Genomic DNA, 24,244 nt, shown 5'->3' on the forward strand with positions numbered 1-24,244 from the left:
CCCCCAGGCGAGATTCTGAATAGACGGTAACAATAATCATGCGAAACCACCGACTATAAAGATTCTGTTAATTACGCTAATTTTCGTCGTCGTTGATATTCAGGAGATACAGAGATGGAATACAGACAAAGGCGGATAGTAAATCTGCATCGATCACTTTATTTATACACCGAGATGCTACATTATTCCGTTTCGAAAGTAGTATTTTCACGATTTGTTTGCATCAGCTTTTTTTCCACTTTTTATACTTTTTCTCGTTTCTTGAAAGCGTAGAACACTTAAAACGTTATTGCTCGCACTGTCGTCAATCCGTTGAGACACTAAGCATGTCTGACCTAACAGGAGTACGTAATATACACGAAGATTGTACGCGAGAGTTGTCTTGACGTGTCGTGTGTAAACGATAAACAGAAATATTTCGAAAGATTCACAAAGGAGCAATTGTCCGCGGTATCAGTCGGTTGATTGTATCGTGTTATCCAGAGGAAAAGATTACCTTCCAATGTAAATTCGTAGAAACTATCTAATGTGGTCATAATACAGAATGGTGCAAACAATATAAAAATATTTACAGTACTCGTACGCGAAACACCTTAAAACGGAATTTGTTCAAAGCTCACTGTTTTTTGTTGTTTTTTTCTTTTTTTGCACCATTTTTTCACCTTTCCTCGCACCCCCCGCCCCTCCCATCCCCCCGTTTCGTTTTATCTACAAAATGCAGTAAAAAAAACTGCTCTCTTCTGCTTTAAAAAAAAGAAAAAACAGAAATTCGAATATGAGACAAGACCAAGACCAGATAAGAGTGTAGGGACTTAAACTTTAAACACATTTAAAAAGTCATATAAAATCAGAATTAACAGCTTCCTAACTAAGTTGGTACTTGACGGATAGTGCCTAAGAGGTAGTAGCAATTTTTTCTCATTACACTCGCGCTGATTATAATATAATCAGTTTTTCCGACCTCCGCGTCTCTTCATAGAAGATGTACATTGAGGACAGTACCACTTGCCTTTTGGCGGTGCAGTGATACCCACGCATGGATAATGAAACCATTCGAATGGACACTGCAATAAAAATGCATAAATTATTACCCGTTCATTGACGTACCTCGGTACGACATGAGAATTAAACTTACATCTGAATTGTCGCATGCAACCATATCTCCGTAAGATACTTGGTTGCATATACAATATCTTGGTTCGTTTGGATCGTACGTCCAATCTGGATCAGCCGCATCCACTACATGTGTATTTGAAGTTATAACTGGCGGCGATACTGGTTGCTGAACAGACGCAGCAACTACGCTCGAACTTGGAACCGCGTTCGCTACTTTCCTAAACAGCGTAACAATAAAAATGCATGTATTAAAGAAAGTGCAATGTGACGCGACTTCAGGAGGCAGACTCTCGTTTCCAAGGTTGTAAGTCAATCTGTCAAGTAGTCAAAAGCGTTAGATAAAAGATCAATTGTAAGAATCTGCGATTTAAATGAATCGCATGCCCTAAATTCAAAGATTTTTACATCTTACGATAGCTTTTTTATGCGTCAACCGATTTCAATGAAACTTAGCACATGTATAGCACTTACTTAGATTTACAAAATACATGTTTGAAATTTTAATTACAGGCACAGATAGAAAATTAAAAAATCCTGATCTTTACTTTTTCCTCCGCAATTGCGACCAATAATAATTTTAAAAAAGAAATTATTCACACATTAGCTGGTAAACTAATCCTTCTAACGTCTGAAAGAAAACTCAAGCAGTTGGGTCCAATAATGGGTGAAAAAGTTATTCGTTTCTAAGTACTATCACTGTAGTGCGATCGTAGCCTAGATTGATCTTTTATCTAGCGGTTTCCCTGCAATCCTAGAAACGAGTTTATCCCCTCAACATTTAATTGCGAGCGATCCGTACTTTTTATGCTTTTTATTCGATTCCTGTATAGCTGCGATGGCGGTTTGAGCAGCGCCAGCTAATTCTCTACTGAACTCGGCCGCATGTACACCGCCAGTATTGATAGCTTCGTAACTAGCTTTTAAACTGGCAGTACGTCGGCCCTGTTGCATTTGCTGTGTCGCAGCAATTGCTTGGGATGCTGCAGCTGCTATGGCATTTCCACCGGCTCCTATGTGACCAAGATTATAACTTACAGAGCCAACAGAATTCGCAATTGCAGTAGGAGTTGATGGCACGCTCGTGGCGGCAATAATCGGTCCTGAATTAGCGGAAGCTGGTCGCGATTCAGGAACGTTCGGTGATATTTTTTCTATAGCTAAACGTTTTTCTATCGAAGTCGAGGATGCGTTCGAATCTCTTCTTTTTTCTGCCCGAGCTATATGAAAGAGAACAAGTATGCACATGATTACAGAACCTGTGTGACATTTTTCACACGAAATCATACATGTATATTACTACACTGCGGATGTTTATGCATTTTTCAATTTTTGTGGACAAATTCCTTGAAGATTTCCATAAGCCATGATTACATAAAGATCCACAGTTTATATATTACGAATACCACTTACAATGACTATGATTGTCTCGTGATCTAGCGGTCGATGTAAAACTATACCGATTTTCTTTTTGACTACTATTCGTGGGTGGTTGGTCTAACTCCAATGACCTCTTTTCCAATATTTCTGTGATACCTTTATTATCTGCTTCTAGCTCCATTTTAAATTTGTGCAGTTCCTGATCTAATCTCCTCAAATATCTGTCTACTAAGTCGTACATCTGATTAGCTAAGTGCACCTTCTCGTCAGCGTCTTCCAAAGTCTTATAATACTCTCTTCTAATGGCTTCGTATTCAGCTTCTTTTTCGCTAGGTTTCATCTTCTTTGCATTCGAAAAGAATGTCTTTACCTTTTTCTCTAAACTATCCATTGAATCTGGAACAATCGGAGCGATCAATGAAACAAGTACGCAAGTTAAGACGGATTCGTTGCATGTATACATAGAATGGAGGTTCGGTGTCCGTTTAAAGCGGTACATACTTTGTACACCTAAGTCCATTTCTCTCATTTCTGTAAACCGGTCTCTTAATTCTTGTGGTAGGTGCTCGATCACTGAAAGAATATAAGAAGGTCAACATAACCAAACAATGTTGAAGCAAAAGAAATGATTATTCAACAATAACACACATTGATCCAGTTGACAGAATCATTGTAGCGTTTGTATACGGTTCGTCGATGATATTACAATACGAGTTTAACTTTAAAACGTATCAGCAAGAGTGAAGGTGGCTACAAACCATTCAGAAAATATACGACTAACCTAAAACTTCCGTAGAACTGCAGAATAGGAAATTGTTCATACTGTAGGACGTTTGATTTTACAGTAAAACGGAACATGGTGTTCACGTGGTTACGTGCGACAACAGAATATTTGTAAATATATTCGTATTCGGAGGAGTTTTTCATGTTTTCGCGACAGAGCATATTCGGAAAGGTTAGTAACTTTCTTGAGAAGCTGGGTAAGCAAAGCATGCCTCGTTTTTACGTACTTTCGACATAATCTTCCAAGTAAAGCATCCTTTCGTGCTGGCACTTCGTTGCCTGGTGCTTAATTTACAATTATTTACAATTTACTAAGGGCGAGTGCTTGCCGCCGTAGCGAAATTAACGAAAATTGTAGCACTCGATCGGAAGCGTGTTTACGGCGGCCAAATCCCTTGTTGTACCCTCATTTTCACGCTAGTTCTCTAAACGGTGCGAATCTGTGAACGATTCGTCGAAAATATCATCTAAAAAATGTCATTTCTCCGAAAATAAGTTGACCAGCAATTAAACAATTCGTGACAGTGCTATTTATTTCAGAATTATTACTGGCCAGTTATCTATTCGTTGTAATCCGCCATCTTAGCCTAAGACTCAGGGCCGCCTTACGTGATTCTGGTGCCCCGCGGTACAATATTCTTAAAAATTCCAGCATATTTAAAAATATATTCAAATTTAATATAATATATATATATTTAATAATTATATTTATATTATAATAATATTATTTAATATTATAGCAAATATAAAATATATTTAAATATATTGATAATGTATCTCATATTTATTAACAATATATTTAGAAATATATTGTATTTCTAAAATAGAATATGTACCATTCATTCGTTATTGCTAGACTGCGGATCTTTATGCAAAATAAAAAGTTTCTACCTGAATAGCAACAAACTGGGCTGAGATAAAAATATAATTAGGTTGAAAATAATATATGTAACAGTAATGTTAAATTCGTCTAATGTTTTTGCTGTTTTAGATTACACCTACTTATTTCTGTCAAAAACGAATCAAATCCGCAGTCTAGTTAATGCTGTATAAACTATAATTTTCAATTCCATCGTTTCTTTTTAGAGCTTCTTGTATTTCATATTGACAATTGGACTAGCGATTAACTGTTAAAGATCTCCTTTATTACTCGGATTTGAACATTATTCGAAATAGTAAGTACTTACACATCCTGTAATTTATTAGACAACAAAATTAAATATAATTTCAATTTAATTTCGATAATAATGTGCGTGTTCATTGATAAATTGGAGAAGCGTAGAGATTGAAGATCGCCGCGATCATTCCTTGCATACTGTTGCATACTGCATACCGATCGTCGTGCAAGCTTGATTTGCGTTCGAAACAAAATAGAATCTGGAACTTTTTCGCAGGAAAATGATACGACGCAGCCCAACGAAACTCGACTTACGGCTAGACGATCTAGTCGAGTATGAAACGACGAGGAAAGCTCTTGAAGCCAAAAGAGAGTCTGAGAGACAACCAGCATTCAATCCTCCCTCGTGGGGTGGCAAAGTGCCGCAAAGCGAAATCCTAGAACGCATTGGTTACATGGCGCAACAGAGTCAACCTTCGCATTCCCGACCTAGCATATAATCTCTCGTGTTACGCACTGTATTCAACAATTTTTATATCTGTTATAATTAGACTATAAAAGTTTATGCGTTTATATTTCGTATCTTAAACAGCAAGCAAAAATTCAGTACCACTATCCTGCAAATTAATATTGAAAATTCTGAATTCTTGTATGAACGACTTTGGTCTAGTTATAATAATAATGCAGTACTTGAAGCTAAGAGAGAGAGTCTGAGAGACAACCAGCGTTCAATCCTCCTTCTTGGGGTGGCAAAGTGAAATCCTAGAACGTATTCAGCAATTTTTATGTCTGCTATAATTAGACTATGAAAGTTCGTGCATTCACATCTCGTAGCTTAAACAGCTTAATAAAATGGAGAGTGTATAACACACACGAATATAGCAATTCTGTGCTACTGTCCCGCAAATTAATATTGAACATTCTGAATTCGTGTATGAACGTCTATGGTCTAGTTATAATACTAATGCACTACCTCTGGCGATGAGTATATCTTCAGACTGAAATACTGTAATAAAAATGATGTATACCTCAGCTAAGAATATTTGAAATGAGGTGGGATGAAAGAATGATCTTTATTGATTAACGATGATCCTCGACTATTGAATAAAGCTAATTACTGGTATATAAATGAACGAAATAATTTTATTAATACTCGTTTTCTCAGCATTCATCGTAATATTACTAAAATATACATGGCAGCATTTTTTTTTATTCGTTTTACTTAACAAGTTCAGGGAGGTAGTAACAGTAGAACATCGACAGTCGTTGAAGGTTTTAAGACACATCATCAGCGATTAACAATACATATAACGCCTGGGTCCTCGACGTCGTGGCTCGATTAAGTAACTGATATGTCCACTCAATTAAAACGAAGCGAAACGATTGAGCGTGAAAGACATTATTGCTATTTAGTATATATCTCGCGTGTTAGGTTAATTAGTGCTACCGTGGTAGCGACATTTATTGTCGGTGTTAGTAATATTAATCTCTGCGTGACGAAATAATCGGTGCTCACGGTGGAAATGCAAATCAAGTATCAAAACGGAGTGCCGTAACATAACGAAGCGTCACAGAATTAAATATTCTACCACGCCGAACTAAAAGTTCATTCGAAATGCATAATATTGTCATCGGTCATGCGTGTGTTCCCCGTGGAAACGTGTATATAGTTATCCTCTGAACCAGCAGAAAACTACAAGTAGTCCTGTCGTATACTAAGATATCAATTCCATAATTAAATCAATCGACTATAATCTTCATTGGGCGCGACATAAGCTATCCTCTGCGATCGTTTTCTTTTTTACCACGACTAAACGTTTGTATATACACATTATAAACCCTTGTTGAAGTATAAGTACGTAGGTACGGCCCTGTTCCCGCAATTCTTCTTCAGCGTCTCGTAATTCTCAGCCTCCCAGCGTTCCAGGGTGCTCGACTTGATTGAGCTGCCAAACAAATTATACAATCCATAAGACCGTTGCATTTTAGTCGAGATAGAGTATTTATCGACGGTCTTGTCGTGGATATTAGTAGACTGCGGATCTTCGTGCACAATTACAATTTTCTTCGACAATTACAAGACACTGAAACCATGTAAAAGTTGCTTTCTATTTTTAATGGTTTTAATAAATTGAAAATAACATATGTGTGGACGTTCTTAATGAAATTACATCCATCCATTTTTGTCATAAATGCATAAAATCCGCGGTCTACTTATCAGAAAGCAGACCTTCGTGCAAATTACTGTCTCGAAAATTTTCTCGCGCTTACCAGTTTTGTGGAAATAACGCGCACGCCGTGGGCACCATGAACGTCAGGCTGCGAAAGTCATAAGAGCACAATTATTACGCGTTTCCATGCAACTGTGATCTATGAAAGAATTATTATCGAATTACTCACAAACAGCCGACCATCATCACTTGTATCGGTGCATGCAAAGGCTTGATGCATTGCATAAAACGGTACTTCTCAAGTCTCGCCATGATAGGTGGAAGAATCACTGAGTAAGTGAAATTTGGATCTCAGTTCCGTTAGATAATATGTGTCGAAATGAATTCATTTGTAATACTCACGCATGCCGGGCGCGCACATGATGATCCTCGAGATGACCACTTGGCTGATACCTTTCACTGCAGCGACCTGAAACAGTCGATCATGCGTGTTAATTACAGCATTTCTTGCACCCTTATCGTAATTAACAAGCTCACCTTCGACTTCGTAAGTTTGTTGCCGTTCTCGTCGGCGACCTCGATCCCTTGGCTGATTTCATTCTGCCTCATTAAGGGGATGTTCACGCAGTTCGCCGCGGCGACTGCAGCGAATGGCACATAACGCTGTCGATATAAATTGTTTTCTTTTTAGAAACAGTCTGAAAACGGTCGATCTGACAGTCTGAACGATCGATCAACTTCATTCCACGTAAGTGATATTTGTAAATCAACAATCCCGATTGCCTTACCGCCATAAGTGGATTGGCTCGTTTGCCCCAGAACGATTTGCATCCTATCGCTGTTATCATAGCAGCTGTGGTCGCGCTAGCATAAGCCACCCCTAACTGTAGCTCCGTGGTGGGACTATTCGCATTTCTATTGGTGTAATTGACTAGAGCGTTGAACGACTGATTCACCCATTGCCAGAAGATCACAGCTGTGTTTGTTCTGAAAGCATAGGTCCACAATTGGTTTATATGTGAATTTCATGTGAGTAAAATATTATGATTAGACTGCGGATCTTTACGCATTTACAGCTTCTGAAAATTTTCAAAAAATGGTAGAACATAAAGTTCGACGGAGTTTAGCAGTACGATTTTTATTTGTTTCAAATCTACAAAGGCTACTATAACTTTGAAATTTTCACATCCTTCGAATTCGTCTAAAAATTGCAAATTGCATAAACGTCCGCAGTCTAATTATGATTAATCAGCGGGTACGGGCAACGAGAGGAAGTTTACTTGTAGAATTGAAGCATAGCGCCGGTCACAGCCATTCCACCTGGCACTTGGAAGGACATTCTGCCAAAGACATTCTGCAGGTCACCAGTGTCGGGATGAAAGGCCGACTCGTAAAGCTTCTTAGCATAGATGATCTGCTCCCGGGTTGTACCAGCTGGCTCTTTCCCAAGTCTAAGGGATAAACTGGCTATTGATTTTCATAGACGCAAAAAGAAACAGGCGACTATCGGTACACCCTATTTTACCATAAGCATTCCCGAAACACGATCTCCTTTGCAAACAATACATTGGTACTAAACGTGTATGTATACATGCGTCCTCCATCACGATTTTCCCATCTGGCAATTAAAACTAAGTAGATTAAATGTTTCAATCCAATGCGGAACGCATGTTGCAAGCTAACATTTTTCATTTCCGTTTGTTGCGATACTTAATGTCGGTAATAGTGGTTTATTGTGCAAGATTTAATCTGGAGTCGATGCTATTGATAGAAGTAATAATCTAACTCGTTTTGTAAACAGATTACTCGATTAGATACAGTTCTTTTGCTAACTGCTTTTTTCATTACTACCGTAATTAGTTTCTCAGCGGAATAATAGTCCGAGAATGAATAATTATCACTGGCGAGCGTATCACAGTTAAATCTTGTATCGAATACTTGTAATTTGAGTTCCACGAATGTTTCAAGACGAGTCCATTGATATAGTGACTCTCAGTAATAGTCGGACGTTCTTAAAAAGACTTTTTTGAGAAGTTAGAACAATTAGTTTGCTACACAATGTGAAAAAATTTTTGATAAAAATTGAAAGTTGTCGGAATTGCAAAGACAACATTAAAGTTGTATCCTGCAACGTTTTTATGTGGGCTTAGATGGAAAATTTAGAAAACACATCTCGTAGATCTGTATCAATAAAACAAATTCTTAAAATTTCATCAAAATCGGTCGAAAATACAAAATGTATTTTTCAAATTTTCAATATATGGAACCATTTAGTATTTTCTCTACAATTCCGACCATTTGTAATCTTTAAAAAAATTTCTTTTCACATCGTGCAGTAAACCAACTGCTCCAACTTCTCAAAAAAGTTCCAATCGTACAGTTCAATATCTAAAAAGTTATCATTTTCTTTTAAATGTGTGCACACACGTGCCTAGTTTTCGAAACAATGTGCAAACGAACAATTGATAAGAGAAATTAACGGAGGTGTGCGACTGCAGATTCGAGGACGCAAGTGCCTTCGCGGTTTCATGCTGGAAACATCTTTGAACACCGCGAATCATGAGTATCGAGGGCCGTTGTAATGCCAAAATGGGTCGTCCCATAATCAATTTTCGCGTTTCTCTTTATCGGGGCCTATTTCTGAACGGCGAGCCTCATATTCGGGTCAAATTGGCCCGTGTTCAAACGGAATTTACCGGTCTCCCTCGCCGTCCATACTCACTTATAGTCTTCGCATAATTTCTTCGCGTTCAGCAATTCGGACTCGGGAACGGTGCATGTTCGGAAATCCGTCATCCAAGCGAAGTGTTTCCATCTGCCCTCGAAGGTGCTCAGATCCCACAGTGGTTTCTCTATGTCCAGCCTTTCTTCTCCCATTTTTCTCGATCGTCGACCAAAGTCGTCCTTCTTCAACAAACCCGAAACACACCGCCGATAAGATCAGGCCTACCTCCCATCAAGGTACTATACCCAAAAATATTAGAAACAATGGGTTAGGCTTGTCGAGGATCCGCAAACTGCATATTTATAGCTGCCAGCCGACTTGGCGTGCCAAAATAGCTGTAATATTGTCACGCGATAACAATGCGATTTTTTTTCCTGCGAACCGTGGCTGATAACGGCCGGAGTGCCGCTACCACATTTTGCTAAAAATTATGCAAACCCGCAGCCGCTCACACAAGCACGACAAATAAATCACCTGTTTCTCGAACAGTAGTTACTATTTGAAACTGAACATTTTACAAGCGTTTTCTATAAGATTCTGAAACTATTGTTTCCGGTGCTCAAATTTTATTCAGGCACCGAACATTTTCATTTCTCCCCGCGATTTTATCGGGGCACGAACGGTACATTTCAGCGTGCAATTTCCAGCTGTTCGAAATTAAACATTAGACATCCGTTTTCTATAAAATTATTCCGCTTCATCTACAATCGCCCCGCACAAACAGGCACCGAGCAATTTTATTTCTTCCCGCTATCTTATCGGGCCTCAAACATTTCAGCGTGCAAGAGCGTTCAAGGCCGACACGGTTCCCCGTAGCCGTTCAAACAGGACGAATAAATCACCTGTTCTCGAACAGTAGTTCCCGACAATTTCCGGCTACTTGAAATCGAACATTTGACAACTGTTTTCTATAAAATGCTGAAGCTATCGCGGGTTTCCGGCGCTCAAATTATTCCGCTCCATCTACAATCGGCCCGCACGAACAGGCACCAATCAATTTTATTCTCTCCCCGCTATCTTATCGGGGCTCAAACGTACATACTTGCAAGAGCGTTCAAGGCCGACACGGTTCCGTAACCGAAATTCTGTTGCGAAAGCTTTCGCGCCATTTAAACGAACGGTATCTCGGAGGAGCATTTAAACAGAGTCGTCCGATATAACGGCGACGACCTAATGGCCGATGTTTATCGATTATTCGACACTGATTTGCGCGGGAACACACCTACGGCTGTGCACCAAGAATTTTCGAAGCGATACTTCGGTGTCCCAAGACTAAATTAACGATATCAAATCGGATCCATCGATCGATAGTTATCCGGAGGCACACGTGAGTCGAATCCGTCCAGGGTCGTGTCACGAGACCGGCGCGCCCTGTCCTGCATGGCGCTAGCACGAAATGCGTCAGAGTGGAAGATGATTGACCGTCTGGCAATGTGACTGTCATCCTGCTTGTCTCGCAGATTTTCTCTCGGACGTCATCGATTAAATTGTCGACAAACGTTATAGCACAACGGGACGCGCAGACACTTCGAGAATGAACGAAAAATTTCGCGTGGCCTTTCAGCTCGATTATCGACTATCCACCGTCGGTAGAAAAGGCCGACAGCGAACGCCCCAATTCGCACCGGACTACCGGCACATTTTCATTCAAGAAACATTTCCACCCGGTTCCAACGGTCCCGTTCAATTACACGTGCACCACAGCGAATTACGTAACCGGTGTCGACAAGCAAGCAAGAATTTTTTTGCCAGCTTACCGTGAAATGCGCGGATCACTGCTGGAGAGTCACTTCTGTTCTGGTCTCCACCGGGAGACAGCGCACCAGCCAGCTGATCGGAGCGGAGCGACGTCCTGCGCCGGGCGCTCCACCCGTACCGACACGCTCCTGACTACTTCCCCCACCCTGCCAACTGATTTCTTTATTATTGTTATTATCCTCCATTCCGCGCGCCCCGTGACAACGATCCTTTTCCCTCTCGCCGGAGACCATTGTGCGATTAACTTTCACGGGTAATAAAAGGATCGATAATTTCGGAGAACTTTTCCTTCGGCTGATGTCGCACACACACTGGCGAATTTGGCCGAATTTCTCGTGGTCGAAGATTGACAAAACTGTTGCCCGAGATTTTTTGAATAATTTGTTTAATGTACTTTATATTTATGATTTATAGTAGGGCTTGATTTGCCGTTAATTAAAACGGAGTATGAGGAACAGACAGATGTTTTTCAATTCCTGGATATACCGAATGTCAATAAATATTAATTAGAAATCTTAAATTCAATATTTTTAACGAAGAAAAGTACAGTATTGTCATAATTAATTAATCATAGATTTCAAGATACGAATCTTGGCCACGAATTTCTGGTATGCGAGAGATAACTTCCGAGAAATAACGGGGATGTTTTTTTTCCGGGAGAATGAACTAGTCCGCGAAAATTTATTTAATGTTCACCTTTTCACACTTACAGAAGTCTAGCATGTTCGTACTGAAAATTGCCGAAACGTTTGTTGTTACACTGAGAAGAAATAAAAAAAAGTTTAGAGAATCAGGAAGTACTTTACAATGCTTATATAAAATAAACATTGCGTAAGTCACCTGTAAATAGCAGAAATAAAATGAAGACGTATTTCTTCTTCCAACAATTTTATTAACGAAAATGACGCTGTTATATTTCTCTCCGTCCTCAGTTGTATCATTACGGTTCTATTATCAACGTAAAATTCACAGTCTAATTATACGAAATGTAATTCGTCACGATAATTATTCTTCATTTAAAATATCCTGCGCCGGACGAGAGAGAAATGCAGAATCGTTGCACAAACATGGATCATTATATGTGCTCATAATTATGAATGAGATCTAATTCAAAGTTTAAAAGAAACAACATTAATTTAAACTGAATGAAGTCTGTGTAATTTTTACGATGTTGTCAAAAGTGAACCGTTAGATAGTGTTTATTATTTCAGCATTATATGAAACTTAAATATTACCTTTAAATATCTTGAAACAAAAAAATATATCATTCAGACTACTTTCATAATTATGTTGTTTATCTATTCATAATTATATTGTTGTCCGAAGGGCACAGCAGCGTCGCGCCGCAATGCATTCCAAACGCGATGCACTTTTAACAAATATATTTCGCAAAAGCGGAACGTCTATCTTCTACGTTCGGTTTAATTTTCCTATACAAAGCCTCTCATTAAGATAACATTTTTGTTTGCAATGATTATTAGAGTCGTACACGTTTCCCAGTAACGTGGCATTTTGAAGAACGCCCTAAACGCTCGATATGGAGTGCGCAATATTCGGAGTTGCGCAATAATATTGACAATATACATAGAGCTAATATCGAGGATACTCACACACGGTCACGTTAACAGACTTTCACATACCATTACGATTCTGTTTACTAAACATCGTCGTCGTAGTATTGACTGATGCAACAAAACTCATTACAGTCAAGTACAATTTAGCGACGAAATACTTTAACCACTATCTCCAGCGTTAGATGCCGGACAGTTCAGATAAAGTATTTTAAAGTTAATCGTCTCAAACATATATTTACACTAGATAGGCTATCGTCACGCAAGGAGCCATGGTATTAAGCAAAGTAAACCGATTAAACAAAATATGTACACACAGGGTGGTCCAGCTAAATGTAATTACTTGAATATCTCCTTCATTTCGTCGCCTGAATGTAAGAACTAGGTAACTTACAATTCCTTATTTTAGAGAAATTGATGAAACAGTATTTTAAGGCTTCAAGATTATAGTAGGGAGACCGTTATTTTAAACATAATGCCAATATCTGCTTATATTTCTTTATTTTAAGTGAAACAGTACATGAAAAAACATCATTTTGGATTAAAAAGATTTTTAAAAAGTCGAGTCGTCCATTTATAACATAAATAGAACTCTGTATTTATTTTTTATCTACTTTGAACACTGCTCACTAGATATCGTAGATTACTTTGATAGGTTAACCAGTTTTTACATTAATTTCTACTTGATTTCTGCTTTAATACGAAGTAGATAACTCGAAATGTCCAAATTTCAAGTTACCTAGTTCCTACATTCAGGCGGCGATTTGTGATGAATATTCTGTATCGATTGTGCGAAGCAGTGGTTAAATAAAAATTAATTTCACCCCTTAATAGTCTTTTTACGATGAAAACAATGCAAGCTTAGATGATTTCTTATGTTTTCCACTGTTTTATATTTCACCCAGTTGATCTTTTCATAAATGCAGAAAAATCCGCAGTCTAGCGATGACATAACAAATGTTCTTAATGCAACGCATATACGTCTAAATGCGTTTAAAAAAAAAATATCGAACACCTTGAAAACTCTGGGAAAAATGACTGAGTAAAAATAAAATTTGGCAAGCATTCACCTTGTGTGGCACCATTTACATTGCATTAAAAAACATTGGTTATATGATAAAAAATAAAGGAGATATTTAGGTGGCCCACCCTGTATATTCGATTTTAAATATTTATTGTGGGTTACGTTGCACAGGACTTAGAATGACGTGACTCGAAATAATATTCTAGGCAGAGTTGAAGCTCATTAGACTCGTCGGCAACTTATCCGGCAGTCCTAAGCTCCTTTGTACTTCGTTTTCATCCTCTTTTCTTCTTTCTTTTTTTCTTCCTCGGCGTGGTTTCGTTCGAATGTCGGCTAGAGAGGCTCTTCGTTAATATTATGAAACGAAGCGTTCAGAGAAAGCTTAAATAACGCGCCCTGGTGGTAGGGAGGTCACCGGACAGAGAATCAAGTTCACGGGCGTTCCTGTCGAATTCCAGAAATGTTCGTGACGTGATTTTCTTTTCGCGACAAACCCGCCACCCCATAGTGTCGTCGTCCGTTCGTCTATCCTCGCGGCTCGCATTCCGCTCTATTCTTTTTGTTTGCAACTCGGCAACAGAACAGAACGAAAAGTTGATGCGCGAGGCCGGCTAAAGCTGGTATACGCTTCCGTGCTCGCGAAAAGTAGAGCTCGACCTCGTTCGTCACGCGTCACCATATTGTGGCTAAAACCGTCACGAATTATTATTTCGTAATATTTATGATGTAATTTCGGTTAATACTATCTGACCGTTGAGCTTAGCTCTCCTTCCTGTACGCATCCGGTACAGGCTCCGTGACTAATGGATACGCTCGCGAACCATAAAACTTCATTGTACAACGTATTTTATAATGTACAAATGACAACCGACCGAACGAGATAATATCTGGTCATTTCACACGAATGTGGCCCATCATTATCCGGGCCATAAAAAAACGACAGTTTTGTAATTCATAGTCAGTTGAAGTAATTTTCTGTTTTATATTTACAAAAGTTTGTGGTGGGAGATAAAAGCGTTCTACCACACTTGATTCGTGGTTTTATTGTTGTATAACAACGACAAGTCGGCTGATTACTAGACAGAGATTTTTATTTATGAGAAAAACGAATAGCTGCAATTTAAGACGGTAAAAATATTAGAGGAATTTAAAGATACTATCATATTGTTTTCAACCTATTAAATATATTAAGAGAGAAAATAAATATTCATTTTACTCCAGTTTGTTGCAATTCAGGTACAACATTTTACTGATGATCAACTAGTATCTTTCCAGAAATAAATTTAAAGATACTATCATATTATTCGCAACCTATTAAACATATTGAGAGAGAAAATAAATTACTATTTTACTCCAGTTTGTTGCAATTCAGGTAGAACATTTTACTGATTATTATCAACTAGTATCCATCCAGAAATAAATGGTCAAGCCTTCAGAGCGCAATTTGGTTGTAAGTTGGTTCAATTCGAATCATTTCAGTCGAGACAACTTTTCCGCCTACTTGAGTTAGTCTGAAGAAAATCTAACTCGGAGGAACGCATTCCTGAGGCATGATAGGAATCGAGTAAGGTCTGGAAACATATTCCACATATTCTACATGTTCCAATTAATGTCGATTAGAAGGATAGAACCGAAGATCCCCGACGCTGTGGAATCGTTTGAAAATTAAAGATGGCACGTTCTCTTTGTTGGACCCACAAGTGGCTATATGCAGAGCGACCAAAAAAAAGGGAGTGTCACGTGTGATAGCCGATAATCTTCTTCTCTATCCCTCCCCTCCTTCTCTCTCGCTCTCTCTGTCTCTCGATAGAGATTCCAAAGGAAAAAAAAGAAATTATCAAATGTTAAAACGACCCAGTGACGAAAAAATGAGGATCGTAACGCCCCTAATGAAACAGATCTAGATGGAATATGTTTCTATAGGGAATAGCAGCTCATTCTTCCAGGCTATCCCCACCGTGCCATGGAGAAAGAATGCTTCCGAAAAGTACGTGTGTGCGAGTAGTGTATCCGGACCGGGCACGCACGGTGTGCAAGCGAAAATTATGCGAAAAATCCGGTCGCGTAGCACAGCCTGCATGCAAATCGGATAAATTCCCAGGGAAGAATGGTGCTTAATTAAAAATAGACTATAACCACACGTTTCTCAGGAATGATCTCCATTTTTTCATGAAAAACCTACCCTCCTCGTAGGATTTGCTCGTACGGTTGTAACGGAAGGGCGACGCGGTGTAACTGCACGCTCCTGGGACAAAGTAACACAGTGCCGTAGAGAGGACACGTTAAATAAATTTTTCGTGGGCCTTATTTTAGAACACCATATTGAAGGTAATACAGTGGGGCATGTTGTTCGTCTTGCATCCTTTTCAAAAAGTTGTTGTAGAAAACGATTTTCCTAGTTGTAGATGTTTGATCATAATTAAAGATATTTCTTAGACTAGTAATTTGTTTGGCTTTTCTATTTCATCGATGTTGTTGCTCCATTCAGTATAGAATTATTTATAATTGTTTGACGACTAATACGCGCATGTGGTCGATGTTGACCACGAGCGTTGCTAATAAAATCGCAAATTATATATCGGCGATTTCGAGCACGCCTAATTAACACAACAATCACGAGTATAATGCTGAACATCGATAAAAAGCAACGCTCTGCTCAACATTATCATAAATAAACAAGTAAAATCTCAAGAGTGGTTACTTATCTACATATACTTACGGTAGTACATACTTTGTGTAAAACAATCCCAACCAGGGGAACTCGACCAAACAGGTAATATTTCTACGAGACTTGTTAATTTATGAGTGAATATTACTCTCTGCTCGATATTAACGATTGAGAACAAGAAAACCCGAAAAGAGACAGTACTTCTAAAAGGATAGTTGTTAACATATCAAAGAATTACCATACACACGTTAAAGTAGAGTAGCAGTAAATAATTCTAGTGAGTAATAATTAGACTGCGGATCTTTATGCAAAATAAAAATAAATTTCATCCCTTAACGACTTTGTTCCATTAAAAGCAACATTACAGCATTCTCGAATTGTTTAAATCTTACTGTTGTATATTTCGCCCAACCAATTTCTTCATAAATGCATAAAGATCCGCAGTCTCTAGTAATAATAATAATATACTAATTCCGAATTACAATAATAATTCTAGTGGGAATAATTTTATTGAGTTGGCAAGAAAGTAATTTAAGATGGAATAGAGCTTTAGTCAATCAATGAACATTAACGAATAACATATTTTCCCTTCTGTTCGATGATCTCTCGCCAAAAAGAATAAATAAGAAAATATTCATTAAAGTTCATCGCTTGAATAAAAGAATTCGGTTTCGTTTCACCTGAAAATACCGAAATTACTTTCTTGCCAACCGAATAGTTTCGAACCATCGTGGAAATGGACGAATCCGTTGAGAATTCGTTGAAAGAAACAATCTGATGTAGAATTTCGATTTCAGGTTGGTTGAGCGTGGTTCGGAGTATGGTCGGATACGTTCCTGGGCGATCGTAGTGGGGGGTAGAGGTTGGCGCATGCGCGTTGGCTCGTCAGTGGCCAGCTGTGCGTGGACGTTTCAACGCGGCGCGGCTGGCGGTGGTGGCAGCTAGGAAAGCAAGCGAGCGAACGAGCGAGCAAGCGAGGAAGCAAACAGCCAGAGCGACTGCCCTCCTGTCTCCCCCACCCCTAGCATGCCTCGGAGAGCCCATGGCCTCCGTACACACGGAGGAGAGTGAGGCAGCCCCAGCCGCTCCTCACGTCATCCGCTGAGAGAGAGACGACGGGCCTCGACACGGCGAGGAGCAATAATTCTAACGAGCCAAGATGGCGGCGGACACGGTGGCCCTGTCCGCGCTCACGCTCGCCAGGGGCGACAAGATCCTCGTGACCGTCGAGTCCGCGCTACCGGACATCGTCGTCGTGTCCTTCGTCCACGGTGCCAAGTGCTTCCAGGGCGCGTTGCTCGACGCCACCAAGAGGTAAGCGTGCTATCTACACGAGAACTTCTTCTTCCACTGTCCTTCCCAGCCTCTCTTTCCACCCGGGTCCTCTCTCTCTTTCTCTCCCTGTAAACCCTTTCTTCACTCAGTGTCTTTCCCAGTTTCTTTCAAAATTACCACTTGTCCGGGCCAACACCGATACAAACAGGTCAGCTGTGTGTGCTCGTTGTTTTCTCGCGTGTGCATACGCATAGAAGTGTGTTGTCTCTCTCGTGGTCCTCGGTTCTTTGGTGTTTCCCTGTGAAACGTGCTAGATAAGCAAGTGTTGACTGATCTTCTCTGTATTTCAATGCACCCGGCCACGACCGTGTGCGCGATTAAGGCTACCCGCATTTCATGCCGACGCGACGGCCAGCGACGGACCACGACGACGTTGGAAACCTACCGTTCACCGTCGCCTTTTATCCTCGACGTTGCGACGGACACCACGTGTGCTCAAGTGTTCTAATCCTTGCACGAAAACGATATGTATCCTTGTGGATATCGTGCATTCAGTGGATGTTGTTGTATGGACCGTTCTAAGGCAGTCTTTCCATGTATCGTTGTGATGGTTTCGTTCGACCGCGTGCAGGCTCTAAGATGATCCGAGGCCTCGCGCGCAACGCTGACACTTCCGGTCTCTGGATCGGCTCCGTCGGTCACCGTCCGGGCCCTTCTCCCTTCGGTTTTTACGATCGGAGCACATAGTTTGCTTCATCGGGATCTCCGCGAGAAAGAGAGATTCTCATGCTGTGCTCCAAAGATTTCCCCGTGAAAGAACGGGGTGGCCGTTTCACCGTGCCGTTACGTGCCCCGCATGTCGTAAGTCTTCTCGTAAAGCGGCTTTTGTTCTGCAAACGGAAGTAGTTTTACGATGACTCTCCTGTGTCCCGCGACAACGTGTCCTCGTCCTCTGTCGCTCCAGTCCCCGAACTTTTTTACGATTTCGAAAGAGCACGCGACATCTCTCGCGGTCGTTCATTAAAATTCTATTTATTCAACGAACAAACGTGCCATTTCTCTCGTCTCCCCGCAATCTTGCCACCACACATCCCCCATTTTTCTCTCCGCCTTGCGGTCCTCTTCGCTAGGGGAGAGTTACGCTCCGTTTTTACGCTGACTTTGTTTCTTCATGGTCCAGCGGATTATGGATACTTACGGTGGCGATGCAGCCATTGGGAGGGGGTGAATTACCGCTCGGCAAGTTTGACCATATGGGCTTGAGCCTGCGGTCGAAACAGCGGACTATTACATTTGCGTTGCAAACGCTGATTCTCTGCTTATTTCTGTTTCTACTGGTATCAGGTCGTTCGGGACGTCATTTCGGTTTCTGAATTTTACTTTTATCTTTTTATGACTTCGTTCGTCCCTTCGAGGATCAGTGTCGGAAGAATCCTCTTACAATTGATAGTTCATAGCACATATGAACAATCTTTCTAATTGTTTTAGTCGTAAGGTTCGTTTCAAGCTTTGCTTCTTCAAAAACTTGCTCTCAACGTTTCAAATGGACAGATTTTCAAGAACAATTTTCTATTGCAACGGATTTTGTTCTTCGTCGAGTACCTTAAGGATCAAATCAGAATTTGTTCATGCTTCACAATCGCGGTATTGTAAGATTTATTCGAAGCTTACTGATTTTTCTTTTAGATAGCACATATGAACAATCTTTCTCATTGTTTTCATCGTAAGGTTCGTTTCAAGCTTTGCTTCTTCAAAAACTTGCTCTCAACGTCTCAAATGGACAGATTTTCAAGAACAATTTTCTATTGCAACGGATTTTGTTCTTCGTCGAGTACCTTAAGGATCAAATCAGAATTTGTTCATGCTTCACAATCGCGGTATTGTAAGATTTATTCGAAGCTTACTGATTTTTCTTTTAGATAGCACATATGAACAATCTTTCTCATTGTTTTCATCGTAAGGTTCGTTTCAAGCTTTGCTTCTTCAAAAACTTGCTCTCAACGTCTCAAATGGACAGATTTTCAAGAACAATTTTCTATTGCAACGGATTTTGTTCTTCGTCGAGTACCTTAAGGATCAAATCAGAATTTGTTCATGCTTCACAATCGCGGTACTGTAAGATTTATTCGAAGCTCACTGTTCTTTCTTTTGGAGTAAGTTTTATGACATTTCGTTCTACGATCTCACTCTTGCGATTTTTTAGGCAACTTAGAAATCCCATGCTCGTAGAATTTCTGTTTTATATTAGCAAGAAATTGAGTTGTATGACTCTTTACGACTTTATTTGAAACGAAATTTGCATCGCATAAAAGAATGTTGAAAAAAGGCGAAAAAAATGGTACATCCGCTTCTTAAACAGCACACAACTTTCGTTTACTAAAAACGTAAAGATTGATGGAAACGAATGGAAAGAAGTACTTGAGAGGACAGGCAAATTTTAAGAAAGTGGAATCATGTAGAATCTTATTTTCAGTGGTAGTAGCATATTTGTAGTTCTGGAATACATAAAAATCAGTAATAGTATGTCGCAGTTCTTGAAGAGAGACGCCCTTACTACTTCGAGTTTCTGACGGAATTAAATGCGCTCGCGATAGGGAAAAATTCAGGGGAATTGGCGAGCACAGCACTGGCAGTTTGGTCGCATGGCTTTCGGTCCGGTATTCGGAGCACAGGATACTTCCCATAAATTGAAATTCGTGTGGTATTTTGTATTCATTAACTTCCAACACTCGCAATAGGTTATTTGCACAGGTAATTGCACTGCGGAGTAATTGGAATGTGATTAGCCGAGACTTTACATGTATTTACATATGGTTTTGGGTGGAGTAATGCAATATTCACTTCGTAATTAGGCTCTATTTTATTTGGCGTTTTCGTCTGGCCAGAATCAATATAATTATAATTATGTGGAATAGAATCTACATTATGTACACGCTTGCCATGCGGTTGCAAGTCAGTGTCCACAAAATTGCAACTATTTCTCCATACATTTATCATTTACATTTCTGTTTGAATGATTTAGTAGAAACATTACACTCGATTCATTACATTTTATAATGGAGCGCTATTAAATATCGCGAACTAGGCAATTAACATCGACAAGAGTACATCTTACTGTATATGTGTACCGTGGTTATTTCAGCGTGCCTATTTTCGTATAGACTGTTCGCTGCTTGGCTTATGGTGATTACCAGCTTAAGTCAGTCAGGGTCTCATAAATAAAACATGAATTATGAATGTTAGATATCTTTAATATTATATCTCGGCTTCCAAAGTATTATTCTCGCTACTTTAGCACCGCTAGCAAGCTCACGAAATTCGAAAAATATTACACACATTATTTTTCAATTAATGGAGTAACATTACAGTCCTAATAATAATTGTTAAAATTCAACTCAATCGTGAAACAACATTCAAGATCGCTCAGAAATTCGTACACGTTGTACCAAGAGAAAATCAAGGAACAAAATACAGCTTTTACATTTTTCATTCGTATCATAAAGCAACACGACGCTATGTTACAACAGTTCTTTCGGTACAATCTCTTGAAATCTCTCCAAACGACTGGAGATTTATGTGCAATGTATGTTGAGTCTGACAATTTGCATGGTTCCGTGCGGCGATCCTTTCTTTATCTTTCGTTTTGCGATATGCACAGACATTCTAATCCGTTTTCGTCGTGAAAACCGTGAATAACTAGCAGAGATATTACCTCAGGCTACGATAGGGACTCAAAGTCAGTCGTGAGTCATAGGCAGCCAGCGCTGTCTTGTCCGTACAGTCATTGCTGATTTCACTCGACCGCAGTGGAAATGCTCACTTTGTCACGGAACCGATGTTAGGGTAAATGTGCCAATTACTGCGGTATTTTTTCCCAATGACATTACGAATAATGAAGAAAAATGAATAATTTTGCCCTGAATAAATTTGTGCAGTTCAATGGGAGTGTACTCTCGTTGGCGAGGCAAACAAATTGTTTTTATAATCTCAGTTGTACATTCTTCATAATGCTTTGAACTGCATAGGGGAAAGTTTTATTATATTACTTGGACCCCTACATCGGTACAATAAAAATATAAAAGGAAACTTCTCGTGGCTTTTCAATAACAAAATTACTAGTCCCTAATACTGCGGTGTGAATTGCAACTACACTTCTTCATATGAAAACACGCGAGATAGAATGACGGAATGACTCCGAGAGACGACGTCTCTTGATGGAGTCCGAAATTGTCCGAAATGGAACTGAATGAACGGAACACCATACTGACTGAGCTCATCGACACGGTCGGGTGGACTGAAGTATTAAGCTTTTGTCTAACTCAACACAATCAAATTTTGCAAGAACATTAACAGCTTATATCTCAATATTTGCTTGCCGACATGTGACGCCTTTCAAACTTTTTCTCTTCTTGCTGAGTAAAGACAAACTTTAACAACAATTTTCTGTGTTATTTCTTTGTTCTCTGTACCAAATGTAATTCATGATAAACTAGGAATAATATTAAAATGCATGAAACCGCAGCAATCGGTACAGTCACACTCTAGCTGTTGAAAAGTCTTTTATAGCGGACGCGAGACACCGATGATCGGCCATAATTCGATCGCTCTCTGAACCAGTTGAAATTGACTGATCAACGCGTGAAAGCTCAATCGTACGCGCGCCCGGAATGCATATCGCAACAATATTTCCCGAATTGCGCCTCCAACTATAATTTGAAAATATTTTTATGACATCTCTCGGCAGCTCATTCGCGAATAAGCGTTCATCAGTTTCTATTTACCATGTTAATAGCGCTCCATAAATCGCACGATATTAACATTCGAAGCTCGCGAATATTGATGTTATCATTTAATAAACTTCATGGAGGTTTCATTATGTGACTTTGTACCATTATCCTCGGCATGGCGCCGATTAATTGTTGGCAATTACTATTTGATTTAACACGTTCACCATTTTTACACATTTCGGAGATTCATTTGACGATTCTATATCACCGAAGCTTACTCGAACGTGTAATTACTATGGCGAGTACGCGAAGAATTTCATTAAAATGCTGCCATAATTTATGCATCGGTACTTCTGACTGTTCAATAACATCTATACGAGAATATTCAAAATATTTAATTGGACCGTCCTGTGTTGTTTCTCATTAATTCAATATCAATCTTGATTATTAAAAATTCCGAATTCGATTAATATTAAAATATTGTAACTAGAGAGAGAGAGAGTCGCTTTGATCTTTCATTGAATTATTTATTTTACGACATGTTGTAAATATTATTAAGAAGATTGTTCCTCCATCATCCATTTTATTCATACCAGTAATTATGGGTCACCCCGTGCACAGGTTCCAGATATATTTATGCGAAAGTATAGGTTGCACAGGGATACGAATTTCATAACATCGAACAAAAAATTTAATGAATGGCCTTCGACCTACCAATTAGGAAAGATACTGTGCCTCCCTCGCTGGCTCGTTCCCACCCCCTCTCGGTCACGTGTTAGCTTTTTTACTATTTCACGAGCACGAAGTTCAGCGAAATTTTTAATTAACACGATTCCGGCCCGTATCTCCGGCGAACATTCGGTCCGCACGGCGAAGTTGATTTTATCGGACTCATTTTCCCCTGTTTAATTGTATGTATTACCATAACGTTTACAACGCGACGTACAACGGACGATAAGAATGGCCGAGCAATAATCTCGTCCTCCTCTCGGCCAGCAAAGAATATCCGTGTAACAATCCCAGCGCGCGAAATATTCGAGTCAAAACCAGGACCTTGGGGTTGTGATCCTGCGAAAAACCTCTCGCAGTTTCCCCCTGCTTTTTTCCAGCAGTGGCCCGATTAATATAGGACGAACAACTGAAATAAGGTCGACCAACTCGAGTCGACTTCCGCGTTTGTACTGTTGCGTCGAAAACAAACTGTGCTTGCTCGTTTCACCGTGGATGCAACCGTTTATTAGATCAGCCGCGTGTTTTCAACAGAACTAGCTACATTTGTCTCGCAAATTTTTTACTCCAACTATTTCTATCGCGAATTCTCCAACGAATCTGCACGCTTCGCAGGGTTTCATCCGAAACGGCTAATTACAATTCGTGATGGCGCGAGCCGAGCTACCGAAACCCTTGAATTTCATGTTGATTAAGTTTTTTCCAGTACAAACATTCGAGTAAAGTAATCGATAGACTGTGGGTGTTTATGCAATTTGCAATTTTTGTAGACGATTTTCGGAGACTCGCATCAAACAAAATATTCCTTTTCGTGCTTCGATAATCGTACGAAATTCTCTCGTATTTTATATCCTCGCATTGTTTGAAAATTTTCAGAAGCCATAATAAATTACATGTCTGTAAAAAATATCGATTTCCTTTACGAAGCGTGGCTCCTGAAAACCTTTCAAATTACGCAGGAAATGTTCTTCACATTATCGTACCTTATAATTATGATAAAATATATATTGCGTGGACGAATATTTCTTATCATTTCAGTGAAGCATCAGCGTTTCGCAAGACCCGTTTCTATCGTTCTAATTTTTGAAATGCCGAGTAAAAGACAATTCGACTTTTTGTTCACTTGGAAACCATAATTGAAAATGTGTCACAGATGTTTGTTTACAATAGCCACAACATTTGCTCTTCCGTGCAGTTCGTATG

At 39.6% G+C, this 24,244-nt stretch overlaps 4 protein-coding genes across 11 annotated transcripts in view; 2 read left to right on the forward strand and 2 right to left on the reverse strand.

The window, feature by feature from the left end:
* Positions 1-139: 139 nt before the first annotated feature.
* Ing3 (inhibitor of growth family, member 3) lies at positions 140-3,646 on the reverse strand. Its single transcript, XM_076439558.1, has 6 exons — positions 3,504-3,646; positions 2,995-3,066; positions 2,527-2,889; positions 1,916-2,333; positions 1,136-1,334; positions 140-1,064 (listed from the first exon to the last, which is right to left on the reverse strand). The coding sequence occupies exons 1-6, from the start codon at positions 3,529-3,531 to the stop codon at positions 948-950; spliced, it is 1,197 nt and encodes a 398-aa protein (XP_076295673.1). The 5' UTR covers positions 3,532-3,646; the 3' UTR covers positions 140-947.
* On the forward strand, positions 3,294-5,526 carry LOC143216487 (uncharacterized). 3 transcript variants are annotated; one of them, XM_076439583.1, is made up of 3 exons: positions 3,294-3,448; positions 4,363-4,451; positions 4,671-5,526. In XM_076439583.1, exon 3 carries the CDS (start codon positions 4,675-4,677, stop codon positions 4,891-4,893), a length of 219 nt encoding a protein of 72 aa, XP_076295698.1. In that variant the 5' UTR covers positions 3,294-3,448; positions 4,363-4,451; positions 4,671-4,674; the 3' UTR covers positions 4,894-5,526. The 3 variants fall into 3 exon arrangements, with proteins under 3 accessions (XP_076295698.1, XP_076295696.1, XP_076295697.1); XM_076439581.1 differs by having other exon boundaries at positions 3,427-3,473; XM_076439582.1 differs by lacking the exon at positions 3,294-3,448 and adding an exon at positions 3,775-3,904.
* Positions 5,515-11,194, reverse strand: Sfxn2 (sideroflexin 2). Of its 6 annotated transcripts, none has more exons than XM_076439561.1 (9): positions 11,047-11,194; positions 9,287-9,471; positions 7,845-8,015; positions 7,353-7,551; positions 7,102-7,227; positions 6,967-7,033; positions 6,794-6,893; positions 6,665-6,712; positions 5,515-6,339 (listed from the first exon to the last, which is right to left on the reverse strand). In XM_076439561.1, exons 2-9 carry the CDS (start codon positions 9,439-9,441, stop codon positions 6,225-6,227), a joined length of 981 nt encoding a protein of 326 aa, XP_076295676.1. In that variant the 5' UTR covers positions 9,442-9,471; positions 11,047-11,194; the 3' UTR covers positions 5,515-6,224. The 6 variants fall into 6 exon arrangements, with proteins under 6 accessions (XP_076295676.1, XP_076295682.1, XP_076295678.1 ...); XM_076439567.1 differs by having other exon boundaries at positions 9,287-9,480; positions 11,045-11,176; XM_076439563.1 differs by having other exon boundaries at positions 9,287-9,468; positions 11,047-11,173.
* A 5,942-nt stretch (positions 11,195-17,136) lies between these two features.
* Positions 17,137-24,244, forward strand: part of LOC143216466 (uncharacterized) — a 44,705-nt gene continuing 37,597 nt past the window's right edge. The window contains exon 1 of the mRNA XM_076439535.1: positions 17,137-17,624. Within this exon, the coding sequence (XP_076295650.1) occupies positions 17,470-17,624 (155 nt within the window). The 5' untranslated portion in view covers positions 17,137-17,469. The remainder of the gene's footprint in view (positions 17,625-24,244) is intronic.

Source organism: Lasioglossum baleicum, chromosome 15 (assembly GCF_051020765.1).
Source record: "Lasioglossum baleicum chromosome 15, iyLasBale1, whole genome shotgun sequence".
NCBI classification, from domain to species: Eukaryota; Metazoa; Arthropoda; class Insecta; order Hymenoptera; family Halictidae; genus Lasioglossum; species Lasioglossum baleicum.

Coding starts and splice junctions, on each gene's coding strand:
- Ing3 (XM_076439558.1), bottom strand. CDS start 3,531: ATGCTTTACTTGGAAGATTATGTCGAAA. Junction 1,335..1,915: donor TCGAATAAAAAGCATAAAAA/GTACGGATCGCT, acceptor TACGCTGTTTAG/GAAAGTAGCGAACGCGGTTC. Junction 1,065..1,135: donor TTGCATGCGACAATTCAGAT/GTAAGTTTAATT, acceptor TTTTTATTGCAG/TGTCCATTCGAATGGTTTCA.
- LOC143216487 (XM_076439583.1), top strand. CDS start 4,675: ATGATACGACGCAGCCCAACGAAACTCGACTTACGGCTAGACGATCTA.
- Sfxn2 (XM_076439561.1), bottom strand. CDS start 9,441: ATGGGAGAAGAAAGGCTGGACATAGAGAAACCACTGTGGGATCTGAGC. Junction 7,228..7,352: donor GAGCCAATCCACTTATGGCG/GTAAGGCAATCG, acceptor TTATATCGACAG/CGTTATGTGCCATTCGCTGC. Junction 7,034..7,101: donor ACAAACTTACGAAGTCGAAG/GTGAGCTTGTTA, acceptor CGACTGTTTCAG/GTCGCTGCAGTGAAAGGTAT.